General features: G+C 45.5%; 1 protein-coding gene and 1 pseudogene across 1 annotated transcript in view; both read right to left on the bottom strand.

The window, feature by feature from the left end:
* Positions 1 to 13,775, bottom strand: part of TIAM2 (T cell lymphoma invasion and metastasis 2) — a 129,948-nt gene that overhangs the window by 84,006 nt on the left and 32,167 nt on the right. Inside the window, exons 4-7 of the mRNA XM_011362728.2 lie at positions 10,014 to 10,094; positions 9,066 to 9,501; positions 3,800 to 3,972; positions 1,506 to 1,730 (exon numbers count right to left, since the gene is read on the bottom strand). Of these exons, the coding sequence (XP_011361030.1) occupies positions 1,506 to 1,730; positions 3,800 to 3,972; positions 9,066 to 9,501; positions 10,014 to 10,094 (915 nt within the window). The remainder of the gene's footprint in view (positions 1 to 1,505; positions 1,731 to 3,799; positions 3,973 to 9,065; positions 9,502 to 10,013; positions 10,095 to 13,775) is intronic.
* On the bottom strand, positions 5,571 to 5,689 carry LOC111741456 (annotated as a pseudogene).

Here is a 13,775-nt window from a genome sequence, read left to right as displayed (position 1 = left end):
CCAGGAGCCGCTCAATGTCACTAAATTTTTCTTTTTTCTCCATGGACCTTAGCAATGCGTAAGGGCCTGAAAACTCCAGGTTGGACGGCCCCTTCAGAGGACTAACGAGTGGCTTCAAAGTTAAATTTCAGGGAGCCAGTAACAGTTAAAACCAGACCTTTTCCCACAGTACAAGTATGAGGTTTTTGATTGCAGCACCCTGAGCACTGAGACACCTGACTCCATGAGGTGCACTTCTGATAACACACTGATTGAGGCGACTGACCCTGGAAATTCAGGACCATCGGTGAGACGCGGTATAAAGAAAACACGGGGACAAACACTTCTCCTTCTCAAGCTCTGATCTGTCATGTAACCTTGACACAGCCCCGCATCCCTACACGCCACACAGAGAGCTGAGAGATCGGGACGCGAACTCCTCCCCCGATAGAGGCAGGAGGTCGAAAGCAGGCGGAGATGACAGAGGCTGGCGCTGGTGGCAGCGCATTTAGCAGCTGAGTTCTAGTCAGACCCCAAACATCTTGCCACTTCCTTCATTCTCCTTGTCAGTTTCAACTTCCTGTTCGGTTTCTCATTAGAACTATTTTGTAGTATGTACTTTGCTAGCAGGTACTCTTTAAATAAGTGGCATATTTTTTTTGGAGAAACGGTTTGATTCAGGAATGTAAGATAATACCTTTAAGATTCTATAGAATTACAGAAATTATATTCTCTGAAATGCATTTTCCACATAAACTTTTAAACTTCTGTGATGTTACTCTGGACCAGATCCTCATGACTGCACATCCCGATCAGCCATTCTACGTCTCAGGTACTGTCCCCACTTGAATCTACCCTCCGAGCCACCACCTGGTTAGCCTTCCAAAGGTATTACTTTTATTGGGCGTTTATGAAGACAAGGATGCTAGAACTTTCACTGACACTTGTCTAAGTGCTTAGGACATCAGAGCCAAGAAAAATAAATATTAAAAAGCTGCTCCTCCTCCTCTAAAATGCAAACAGCGCAAAAACTACCTGTTTCATTATTATGTGAATATGGAATTAGACAAGAGAAACTATTTTCTTTAGCACCTTATCTGTAATACAGAAAAAAATAGTGGTTTTTCGGAATCCGCAGACATGGGAATGGCTATTATACCAACCGGCTCTTTCCAAAGCCATCCTTTGTCTTAGAATCGTAACTGTCTAATCTTCTAGTGGTTTTATGACATCGATTTTTGTTCTGTTAGTGACGATCCATGAGACGACCAGCTAGGCAAGAAGGAATGACTTAATATTAGACAAAAAAAAAAAAAATCTGGTCACAAAACATTCCGTTATCTATGCACCGAAACCAAAGACTGTAAAGCAGACCATGTCACCCACGTCACAAAAGTACCATTATGTACCTGAAATGAGAAGCCACAGAAACTACCTCCCCCAGGGATGGAAGAAACATGGCCACTTTCGGGTGTTCCTGAGCAATGGGAGCAACGGGGGAAAACACTCGTGTGAATGCGCGGTACCTGGTTTTCTATGGCTTTCCTGTTCTTCGGGTCACGCACCACGGACAGCTGCAGCTCTGCCATCTTCTTCATCTTGCTGTCGATATCTATCTTCTGGACGAGGTTTTTGGTCTGGTTCTTTAGCAGCCGAACTGTATCCTCTTTGCCGTGCTTCTTCGCAAAAAGGGATGCGCACGCCGAATGGATGGCAGTGACCCAGTTTTCCAGATCTGTCTGGCTAGTGGCCTAAGCACAGGAGGGTTAAAAAAAACAAAACAAACAAACAAACAAAAAAAAAAACAAAAAAAACTATTTAGAATTGTTTTACCACAAAGTGCTCTCCGAAGAGGCCGGCTAGGCTTTAATGTGTAAAACTCAGGAAGTGCCCTCACTTCATAAAAACTGTTTAATTCCAAACACACACACAATCACTCAACTCAAGTTCGCAGACTTCCTTGATTGTGGAGGGTCTGTGAGACCGTTGAGAGCGGAGTCGAAATGACCGAGTAGCCCCAAATACGCCAGAGAGACAAACTACAATCAAGCTGTAAGCCAACAGCAGGGAGTCATAAGAAAACTGGGGTACATCCACTCAGTGTTACATTATGCTGCTCTCTTAAAGGCAGCTAATCTTTATAATTTTAATAGAACGAGAAAACATGAGGACTAAAATGTGTAATTCTGATAACTTGATATAAAATTTCACCCCCAGCATGGACTCTATTATGGAAAATGTCAATGAAAGAATTTTGCGGAAAGTGCACAATAAAATAGTTGCCTTTGAATAGTGCAAATACGGATAGCGGTTTTTCTTTCTCTGCTCTCTAGTACCTTCAGACACAATGACCATAATCCTTTCATATAAGGAAAATATTTCACTTTAAAAACAACAAAGAAAGTTTGAATAGGGCAGAATGAGCAAATTATGGTTCTCAGCAGGCTGAAAAGCAGTTTCAGTTCCCTTAATGGCCAGAAATGACCACACACATTCAAGCCACAGGGTCACTCCCCCATGATCTCTGGAATCATGCAATTGGACCTGTTGGGACAACTTCTTAAAACTAAGAATATTTTTGCCTGAATCATAAAGCAAAATATTCATTTCACACTTGCCCCTAAGAAGTCCAGATTAAGCAGATTTACTTAATGTATTTACCTTCCCTACAATTCAGATCAGCATCGATTCATTGCTTTGCCTGAAAGCATCACACCTTTAGGCTGCTTTTCTCTTAAGGAAAATGACGTCTCTGGCCCTGACTCTCCTAAGTCATCGGTTTGGGGACATCGGTAAGTGCGGAGGCCTAATGCATTCACCTGGCTCTGGTGCTGGGAAATCCTATTGTAGGGGAGGACACCTCAGAGAATTCTGGATTCCCAAAGTCAGTGAGGGAATACTATGCTGTTCTGCAGGGCTCCTGGGGGCATCCAGGACCAACTTCATCAGAGACCTTAACACAGGACCTACAAAGTTTTCCATGAACCCCCACCCAGATATAACCTACAGCCCATACTGTGTCTACATGCAGCACCGGGTTGGGGTGGGGAGGCATTTCAGGAGCACGCTTCACTTCCTGGCTCTCTATCACCCCATCCTTCTTGAGTTAATTAATAATAATAACAACAGTAAAAAGAGGTAATTATAATAATAGTCTTAAACCATGCAAATGGTATTAAAGCAACCCCAGAAGCTATGATCATCCTACTGGTTGAGGGGTCCAAAGCTCAGAGAAGTTCAGTCAGTATTCCAAGATGACATAGGTACACCAGAGTCACACCTAACCCTGCCCCGACACCGCCAGCTCGGCGTCACCACGCTCCGTGGCTTCTCGTTTGCTAGGAAGTTGCTAAAACTCCCAGCAGCAGGATTTTTACATCCTAAGCCGGCTTCTGCTGGGAAGTGAGACCTTCCGGCATTCGTCCCCGAGGACCTCCTGAAAAGCCGCTGCTTCCCCTTCCACTACCCCTTCCGCTTCCCCTTCCGCTTCCGGTGGGGTTTCTGGGAAGAACCCAGGCCTTTCCAGGCCGCACACTCCCCGCTTCGTTTAAAAAGCCTCCACTCCGGGGATTTCGGACCTTGTGTTCACCAGGTCACGAGCTACCCCAGGACAGGGATGGTGACATTTCTCTCTTCGTTAAGAAGAGCGCCCCACGGTACCTGGCGGCGAGAGGACGATCCTCTTGCTTAAGCCCCTGTCGAACGCCTAACTAAGCTTGTACGGTTTCATCGCTAAGCTAGGTCTCTGGGTTCTGCTCCTTCCCATCCTAGCAGCAGGTAGGCCATCGCCTCCACCCTACGCGGAGAAAGGGTGGCGTACCTGGAAAAGGTAGACATCACCGAAGGAGTTGCTCAGGCAGAACACGTGCTCCTTCTTGGGGTGCTCCGGGACGGCCTGCACGATGCTGTCTTCCGCAAACAGGGCGCAGCGAGGCGCCCCGCTCTGATCCAGGGAATGCTTCCCGTAGGTCTCATAAAACAGCAGGGTGCATCCTGTGGAGAGAGAAGCAAAACCAGGGCCCTGTCACACGTCCTGAGGGTCTAGGAGAGAAATGGGAAGGGAAGGGATACATCTAAAAAAAAAAAAAAAAGATAGAAGAACGAGACAGCTATTTGAACTATTTGATACAACACGTGCTCAGCGTATCGGCATTAACTCTGGTGAAAATGAGATGTTTTTGTAAATGCGCTATCGGTAATAATGCCAAGTATTTATTGTTATTTATTGCTGCTTCCCGACGAGATCCCCTCTCAGTCTCTCGCATGCACGGGCTCACTCAGCCCCAGAAGGCAGGTGTGCTTATCAACCCATTTCACAGATGTAAAACCTGAGGCCCCACCATTTGCGCAGGTCCCACAGCTGGCCACAGGCCCTCTGGCCTCAGAGCCCTCATTCTTAACCAGGACACCACACTAGTTCAGAGAGCGAAATGCGGGAGGTAGACGAAAATCCCATATTTACTAACTGAGGGAGCTTCTACACCTACAACGTGTGGTGACGTGAAACTGAGTAGATCTGGGAAACCATTCGTGAGAAAGTACAGTTTAGTCTCCAAACGCCACAGAAAATAACTTGATCGTTTTATCTCACCATAATAGGAAATATTACGAGCATCGTACTAATTTAGATTGAGAGAAAAATGAAACTGAATATCCCTGAATTTTAAAATATTACTCTAAAAATGCTGCCATATGTTTACAAGCATATAGCTTTCCCCTAATAAGCTAACAAAGTATTAGAGGTAGAAGATATTAAAAGTCTGCTTTGATAATTAGATAGGAATGTCCTATAATGATTATAATTTTAAAGCTATTTCACTCCTGGCAGTTTCATTTCTTCCTTTAAAAACGAATCTTATGTTTACATCATGGAACCCAGCGCAGCATAGAAGACAGGACAGAAAGATGCCTGCTCCTCGCAGACAGTACTTTCTCCCTCTGCGGTGCTTTACTACTTCAGGAAGCACTGAGCACTCTGTCTTCCCGCAAACAAAACCCACCCAAACTAAGGCTGAGAGAGGCTCCTAGAACGCGGGAAAGGAGCAGGAGGTTTATGGCCAGAGCTGCTTCTATAGGGCGGAGCCTGATTCTTCCTCCAGCCACGGATGCCCTAGAAACAATACTCCCAGGTTTTCCAGCAGGAAAGACCCGTATGACACCACTGCTGCATGTGTGACATGCCACGGCCTGGGAACCCAAGGACCGGGGCAAAGGTGACAGAGCAAACCAGCTGCGCCTAAGTCCAAATTCTTTCCAAAGGGTAATGCTGACTTTCCAGTTTCCCTAACATTGTGGCCCCAGCGGCATGGTTCAAATCATTACATCTAGAGGAATGAACACAACCTTGGGCAGATGCCAAGATGTGGCCAAATGTCACACCCCATCTACGACAGAAGGCAGCTCTAACGCAGCAGTATGCAACCAAAACAGGACATTTAGATCTAGGCCAGGATCTAAAATATGCAGACTTTTGTTGCTATAGAATTTGTTTGTTTGTTTATTTATTTATTTCAGGTGGGGCGACCCTTGGTTGATCTCACAGATTGCAAGGACCTTGTCAGCTAATAATACCTTATTTTTTTTATTTTTTACGCCTACGGCACCTGGTCTTCCTAGGTGGTCTCCCATCCAAGTACTAACCAGGCCCGACCCTGCTTAGCTTCCGAGATCAGATGGGACTGGGCCTGTTCAGGGTAGCATGGCCATAGACTTATGGAATTTAAAAAATAGGAAATCAACCATAAATCTGTTACATCGAGCTAAACAATCTGCATCTCTAATGCTGGGAGCTGAGGCTAATGGAAAGGGGCTGCAGCCATGTCAATGAAGTCTCCTGTACCCCCCAGGGTTGTGACTGTCAGTCCCATCCAGACCCTGCCAGGAGCCAGTGATGTTCTGGAGGGTTCACCATGGAAGTTCTTGTCATGGTAGCAGAGAGAGAAAATAGACTGGAACAGCAGTAGACGTACGAGAATAGGAGATGCGTTATTTATTAGAACTATCACCAGCAGAAGGAGAGCAACTGGCCTCAGTCTCCCCTCAAATCTACCTTTCATCGACACTTCTGAACCCACACTCATCCCTCCATTCCCCATTTCAGGCCTATCTCAAGGCCCATCACCAGCATCTGAAAATTCCTTGATGAGTCCCTCTGCTGATCTCGGCCACCTGCTGTGCATTTTGAGGGATATCTTTAATGACCTTGCCCACTGTTCTGCCCGTGAAGTCCCTCGTGCACCACATGACAATCCACTCAGTGGAAAGGACAGATGGAAAGCAGAATTAACCTTGTTAAAAATGTATTACATCTTGCAAGCCTTAAAAAACACTGGCGCCCTTAGCATACCTATACATTTGATGTAGGTGGGCCCCCAGATGGTTTGCTAACAGCTGCTCTCTCCAGAACACTTCCCAATTTATTTACAGTGTTACTTCAAGGATAATTTTAAAATCCTGCTTCAATGTACCTGCGTGTATATAGACGCATATGTATGTTTTCAACTAAGGTTAAACCAAATTGTTAAACCCAAACATCGCGACTTGGATGCTGAGCCAAGAAAGCTGAACTCGACATATTGAATTCCCAGAGGAAAAAGGTGTAGAAAGTCGCATGGAAAAGGTCACGCTGGGGAAAACATCGTTGTCACATGCCTTTCCTTGGCTGCAAAGGAAACAGAGGAACGTGCACTTGATAACATTCACACTGACACAGCGCCCTTCATCCACGGGTCGTGAAGGGTTTAACTAGCAAGTGCCGAGACAGCAGGGCCCAGGCAGACTGCCATCTTGGAACCATCCAAGACAGCTCAGGACCATCCCTGCCCCTGAAGTCAGCAGCCAGAAGCTCTCGGTGCAGCTTACAGGACAGAATACAGGAACCCTGAGACACATCCTCCCAGCCTTGAGCGATACCTGCCTGGATCTCCCCCAGGAAGCCTCCAACAGTCTGGCTCTGCACATGTGCCTCCAGCAGGAGGGACCTCAGGAGGTGCTGTCACTCCACTTGCCCATGCTCTACTCACTGTTGTTTTTTCATGCTAATTCAGAATCAGCTCGTCCTCCATTAGTCCCATCCTAACCTCTGGTGAACCAGAATAAATTCAATGTCTCTTCTGTAAGACTATTGTTTATTCCCATCCTGGTTCTTATTTCCTCCAGGCTAAATATTCCTAGATCTTTATGCCATCCTCCATATGGCATGGCTCTAAACCCCCTTGGCGTCGCCTATGACCCTGCTTCTCAAAGCAGGACATGGATGGACAGATGGACAGATGGACAGACAGACAGACAGACACACACACACACACACACACCAACACCAGGCCACCACCACTCTAAGATTGGCAGGGAACACCTTCCCAAAGCATCAAGTTTAACAAACAAATTTTACATTAAAAAAAATATATAGGTATATGACACATTATAGAGCAGAGCGCACCTATTCTAAATATGATGCAAATAGGAACCAGCTTTAGACTGTGACCCACAAACAATTCCAGATGCTCGCACCCCTGAGGGGACAGTTTCACTCTCTTCTCCAGTTAGAGACACTTCTGGTAGAACCTTTTGGAGAATCATTTTGTTTGCTAACAAGTCTCCTGCACCATCACGCCCCCAAGCAGAGAGAGGCTGACTATGAGCCGGGCAGAGGAAGGTGTGACAGATGGAGCTGCGGACCACGTCACATCGCTAATGATGCAGCCAGACATCACGCTTGCTCTTTCAAATAACATTTACTTTAGCCTCGTCCAAGTGGAAACTCATTCAATGGATAGCCTGCAAAGCAAACCCCACCCCCTGCCCCCCAATTGTCTTCACCTGTCCTATTTTGCAGCCACATCTCCCTATCCTGTACTCCGCTGATTATAAACATTTAAAGCATAACATATCCCTTCAAAATTTTATCTTGCTAGATTCTACCCATTATTCCAACTTTCGAAATCCCTTCTGCTATTCCATTTGAGAACTGGCCTTCCCAGGATGGCAAAACTCAGAAAGCTCTCTGCCTCCCCCAGCCACAGCCCAAGCCCAGAGGCAGAGACACAGACTGCCATCTGTGTGGGACCTGGGTTTCATAAACCCTCAGTGTGCTAAGGAAAGGCATCACTTAAAGAGGAAATGCCTTCGTGAGTGCACTTTTCCCAGGGGGGCTCATGGGTCATTACGAAATGACACCAGCACCCCAAGGCTGGGATGGGGGGCTCACAATTTCTCAATAGGGGGTGGAAATAAGCTAGAAAGCAGCCCTGCGGAGGGCGCGAGGCCTTCTCACGTGGCGTCTGCAGGCCCGAATCCCACCTCTGCTTTCTCCCGCGATAGGAAGGGTGTCACCCGATAATGAGCTTTGACTCTGAACATCACACTCGGTTCCTCTGAAAAAAGAGTCACAGGACATTGTGCAGAAATGCCAGAGGCTGTGAGGCTGCTCTTCCTGTTTCCATCTGTATAAATCAACACTGTATTGACTTAGAGCCTCGTTTTTCTGGGGACATTTAAATCCCTTCAAACCTATACACCCGCGACAAGCGAGGCGAATCTAATTTTTAAACAGCAATGCTCATAAGTAGGTTTTATCGTCTTAACAAAACCGATTCTTACCCCTATTTTCTCTACATTAAAAGCGAAGCACTCGTTTGTGATAATAATCAGCCTCTCTTAGTTCATAACAGTGGGGTGACACAAGTCAAACAATGTGGATGAAATTCTTGGTGGTGGGAGCAGCAAAGAACACCTCTTCAGGACTCTGAACACGTGCAAAATGTGAAATTCAGGACCTACATCGCAAACACCTACAATTGCTTACTAATTTGGGGTCCCGCCAAAGATGCAGGAAAAGTATTTAAAAATGGTACAGATATATCTATAAAATAATAAGCAATAACTATTAAACCTAATCATTATTTGATCAAATAATGTGAATCTTAAGGAAGCCATATTATACAGGTTTGAGAAAGTGTTTGCAGAAGATTCTGTATCACCTCTCTTCACGTTAACGCAAATGAACGCGGGACTCACTGGCACCCCTGGGAAAGAGCACGGCGGGGCACGACGCCCAGTGGTCCTCCGCCAGCGGACAACGCACTTACCTTTCAGCGTCACCCAGTACTGTTTCCACTTCCTCCGAGCCACCAGCTCCAGCTTCCTTTCCTTCTGCAAAGTGACCAGGGGTTTGAAGAAGAGCCACCCCGCTTTCCGGACCACCCCTTGCTCCTTTTCAAAGAGCAGGTCCAGTTGCTCCAAGGAGCTGAGCGACTCGCTGCTGGACTCGGCCGTTTCCGTCGACGTTTCTGCGTGCTCCGTGTTGGTCCTGCCGATTTCCAACTCTCGCATGAAGTTCTCATAGATGTCCTGTCGGAGCGGATCGCTGCCAATCGCATGCGCAGATTCGCTTCTCTGGGACAGAAGCTGAGCCGAGCCCCCTGACCACAGCGCGGCAGACGCCTGGAAGGGGCCCTGCCCGTCCACGTTCAGTCCATCCGAGCGGCTGTCGAAGTAGTCACTGCCCTCCTTGGACCTCGGCTCCTGTGAGCAACGCAGACGACCACCCATCAGAGGTTCCATATCCAAAGCGTCCCCTCCCGCAACACGGCACGCGGCTAACACTGTTGGCTACTAGTGCTGCAGCCCCAAAGCAATATTCTTTCAACAGAAGTGCATCTCCACGCTAGTAAGAATTGGAGAAATAGTGTTGCCTGACCCAATTTATTGCCAGGGGAATCGATGCTTCAAGAGGTAAACAAAAATACTGCCAACTCTCATACATCTAACCTACGCTTAACATCAAGAAATGAACGAGTGTGTGTAAAATACATTAGGGGAGGTTTCTAAACCGATGTCTCTTTGCTAACTGTGAATCAGTGTCGTCAGGGGAAGAATTCGTGTGCTTGCACTCTGTTTTCCTTCCGGATACTTTTAAGGCTGATTTAGAAAATCACTAACTCCAGGGTCAAAAGGCAGGGACATGGGGACCCAGTGTTGCTATGTGCAAACGTCTCTTGCTCTCCCCACAGTAAATACAGCCTCTAGCTTCTCACCACCTGCCCACGACTAGACTTGGGGATCTCTAGCCTCTCGTCTTCCCACTTCAGATCATGAAAACCACGTACCCGAGATTCCTTATCCACAAAGGGCAATGGCTGTCACTTTTTTTCATAATTAGTGTTTTTTACTTAATTTGGGAATTTCTTTCATGAAAAGAGCACATTATTCATTCATTCGCGTCCTTCTATTTGAACAGCGATTGTATTGTAGGTACTGGGGATACTAAAGACGTGATTCTTCACTTTAATATTTATTCCAACACAAAATCAGACATAGGCAGCTCTAAATAAAATTAATATTTATATAATAACTGCTACCCCTGGTTTTTAGGACTACACACACTGAACCCTGAACCGGCCAGCCACAGAGCCGAAAATATGAAGGTTTTGTCTTATGCCTAGATTGGAAGTCTAGTCATTCAAGAAAAATAACTTTCATACGGGCCATTCATTGGTAAATAACAGCAACTAAATTTTTCAGCAGAAAGTGAGCTTAACGTATGACTCAAAAGATACTGATATTCCAACCTTAGAGTTTAGACTAAAGCAATTCTACAGGGCAATGCTGACTCAGTTTACTCCCTTATCTATTAAAATAAAAATGAGGGAAAACTAAATCAAGGATCACTGACTAATGGCCTTATTTTGAATATTCCAATGTGTGGAGGGGTTTTATTTTCCAAAATTCCACCCAGAAAGTAGCAACGTAGCAATTACTTGGTATCTATCTTCTGCAGGAAAATCATCAACTGAAGAGTATTTGCAAAATAACCAAGGGCGATAAACAACTAAGCCCCAAACACAGCTATTACTAATGAAAATGTTATTTTCTGCTTGGGTTTACACAGTGTCCCGTAGTCATATTTATTTATACACTGATGCTTATGCAGGAACAAAGCAAATAAGCCAGCTGTGGTGAGTCACTTAGACAGGAAGCTTTCGAAATAATTTTTAAAAGTTTTTTAAATTGTCACTTTGTTGTTATTCAACAACTCTTAGGAGGTGAAGCAATACTTCGCATTTAGCAAGTAGTAACATGATTGCAGCTATGAGTGTGACTCTCTGACCCAGAGCCCCCAAAACCTGGGACAGCCTCTGATACCCAGCAGGAGTTAAAACGGAGTGTTTCAAAAGTAGAGAAATTCTGTCAGAGAAAGGCACTAAAGTGTCAAACTTAAACACAACCCATAAACACTGACATTGTGTCTCATAAGAGAGAGACTTAAAGTTTTGGAACTAACTTTTCTATGTTCAACCGTAGCAAAGAAAGGCAAAATTTTCTCCTTGAAAAATTGGAAAACATTACATTTTAGCATTTATAACTGATTCTTATGCACAGAAATGAACTTTCCCCGTCTCTAATAAATTTCTAAAGCTTCCTGGCTAGAATCCTAATAGCCAGTGACTAATTTTCAGGCCGATAAGAATGAATGAATGAATGAATGTCTCTAAATAAGCTCTCAGCTGAGTTTCCTGACCACTGTGTTAGGGTTACGGAACTAAGGTGTCATGTACATTAAGCAGACTGACTTCTACGTCCCTCAATCAGACCGTCATAAATAACAGATAATGTAATTGATGACCAGGGCACGAGAGCAGAGTAAAGAGGGACTCAAGAGATGCCACTCAACTCCTTGGGAGCTAAAAGAAAACTCTGATCACGATTCCTCACTTTCTAGAAAAAAAGTACCAATTTGACACCTTGTCATTCTTCGCATGCCATTTTCCTTGATGACAGAGTAAGGACCCCTGGGTTCTATGCAGAAATTACCTGTGTCCACACAGCCCTCGAAGGGCAATGAGAGGGGGCCAGAAAGTGAGGGTCTCGGCCCTAAGTCTCCTCTGCTGTAAACTCTGCCATAGCATCGGAGCTGGCCACCACCAATTTCTGGTCCTCCCCTAAGGCACATGGCAGCATCGCTTCCTGCTCCCTCCCTCCCTTGAAGTTAGGCGTGGCCACATGACTTGCTTTGGCACTTTGGCCAATAAATGCAAACAGAAGGGAGCTGTGTCATTTCAGAGTGGAAGCTTTAAAAGTTAACACATGATTTTCTTTCTCCCTCGGCCATAGAGGATGGCAGTGTTCCAGATGGCAGCGGCTCTGTGGACCTGGGGTCCCAGGGAGGGACAGTGTAGACCAGGGTATGTAGCAGGAGTGAGGAATAAACTTGGCTTGTGCTCAACCTCAAAGGTTTGAGGGCTTTTTGTTTCCTCTGCGTAACCGGCCTGTCCTGACTGGCAGACATGGAAGTTTACCCAGGACGGGAGGGAGCAAGGGCTCACAGGTCTCCTACGGCCACATGAATACAAAGTTTATCGACCTCAAACACATACTTCTTTCCACAACACGGTCCCTCCCTCACTCCCTCTCCCTTCCTCTCTCTGATTAGCATGATTTTCCTTTTCAATTGTGTGCATTTTTCACTGACTAATCTGCTTTCAGGCCGCAACTCACGAGAGTGGTAGAAAGCCCTATAAAGTAAGGGTGGCTCTTTTTCCATCACTGTTTTAAAAGTCAAAACAAGTATGTCTGTCCATCACGGTAAGACTTTCTGCCCTTAGCCCTGCTGGCACATGGAAGAGTCTGCATTTTTGGGGGGCTTTATTATAGCGCATTGTCACAAACTTGGCTCCCATGCACTGACTACATCTTCTAGGGTCTAAACCTGATCCTCACCTTAAATTGTGAAAGAAAAACAAAGGTATGGCCAGCTGAAGTGGTCCACTTGCCCCCAAAGTTCACTTCATTCACTTTTATAGTTTATCAGTTATGGGAACACAAGCAAAACTAAAAAGCTGCCTTCAAAGGCCACTTTTTAAAAGTCCACAATGGTTCATCATCTTATAATAGTCCACGTAATTACTAATGGCTATCGACAATACCTTGGCCATGTGGCTAAGTGGAAAAAGCACATGTTTGCCGTTTAGCAGAAACGGCTTTGGCCTGGCTTCTCCACTAACTAACCATGTGTCTTCAGGAAGAGCCCTCAAACTCCTTGAACTTGAGCATCTTCATTTTTAAAATGAGGAGGAGTCCTTTATAGCTTTCAGATTGAAATCCTTTGCTTCTAACCAGTCTGTTCTTAACTCCTCAGGCTTACAAATCATTCGGAGTTAAGTCTGTGAATGATACAGAATTGAAGGAGGTTCACTTCTCATGCATGGGCCAGGCAGGGAGGCCCATGCATGAGACAGAACAAATCTGCACGGGACAGAACAAGGTCAATGCACAGTGGTGACTGGTCTGCTTTCCAACTGAACTGAATGAGACTCAGTAGAACTGTGTGTGAGCCGGGCCACAAACATAGATGAGATACACACTCCACGCACACAAGACATGAGGAATAACTGGCTCAACGCCAGTATCAATCAGGGGTCACAGCCGATGACAGATGAACATACGTTGGCGCCATTTCACACTTGACTCAAAAAGATATGACAGTTGCCTGCGTGGAACAGCTGTGAGAAAAAAGTCAAAGAAATCTCTACTCTTCAGTGCTTCGACCAGAGGAAGTGATGACAAAGAAGGAAGCAAATTATTCTATTTAGGGATATGAGGGCTTCCCTAACGGGACGGTGATCACCTGTTCTTTAGCTCTGCGTAAAGGAAGAGAAAAGGGCAAGAAAAGACAGTATGGGAGGTTGGTGGTGGCACATCTTATACATAAGAAGGAATCTACTATCCGTAAATGTCGTAGATCTGAAACGATCTTCTACAGAAGTGATATTATCATCTACCCTTAAAGCTCTATCAAA

This window comes from Pteropus vampyrus, unplaced genomic scaffold, assembly GCF_000151845.1.
Source record: "Pteropus vampyrus isolate Shadow unplaced genomic scaffold, Pvam_2.0 Scaffold78, whole genome shotgun sequence".
In the NCBI taxonomy this organism is placed as follows: domain Eukaryota; kingdom Metazoa; phylum Chordata; class Mammalia; order Chiroptera; family Pteropodidae; genus Pteropus; species Pteropus vampyrus.
The sequence above is the reverse complement of the archived record's forward strand: the minus strand, read 5'-3'. Positions and strand labels throughout refer to the sequence as shown.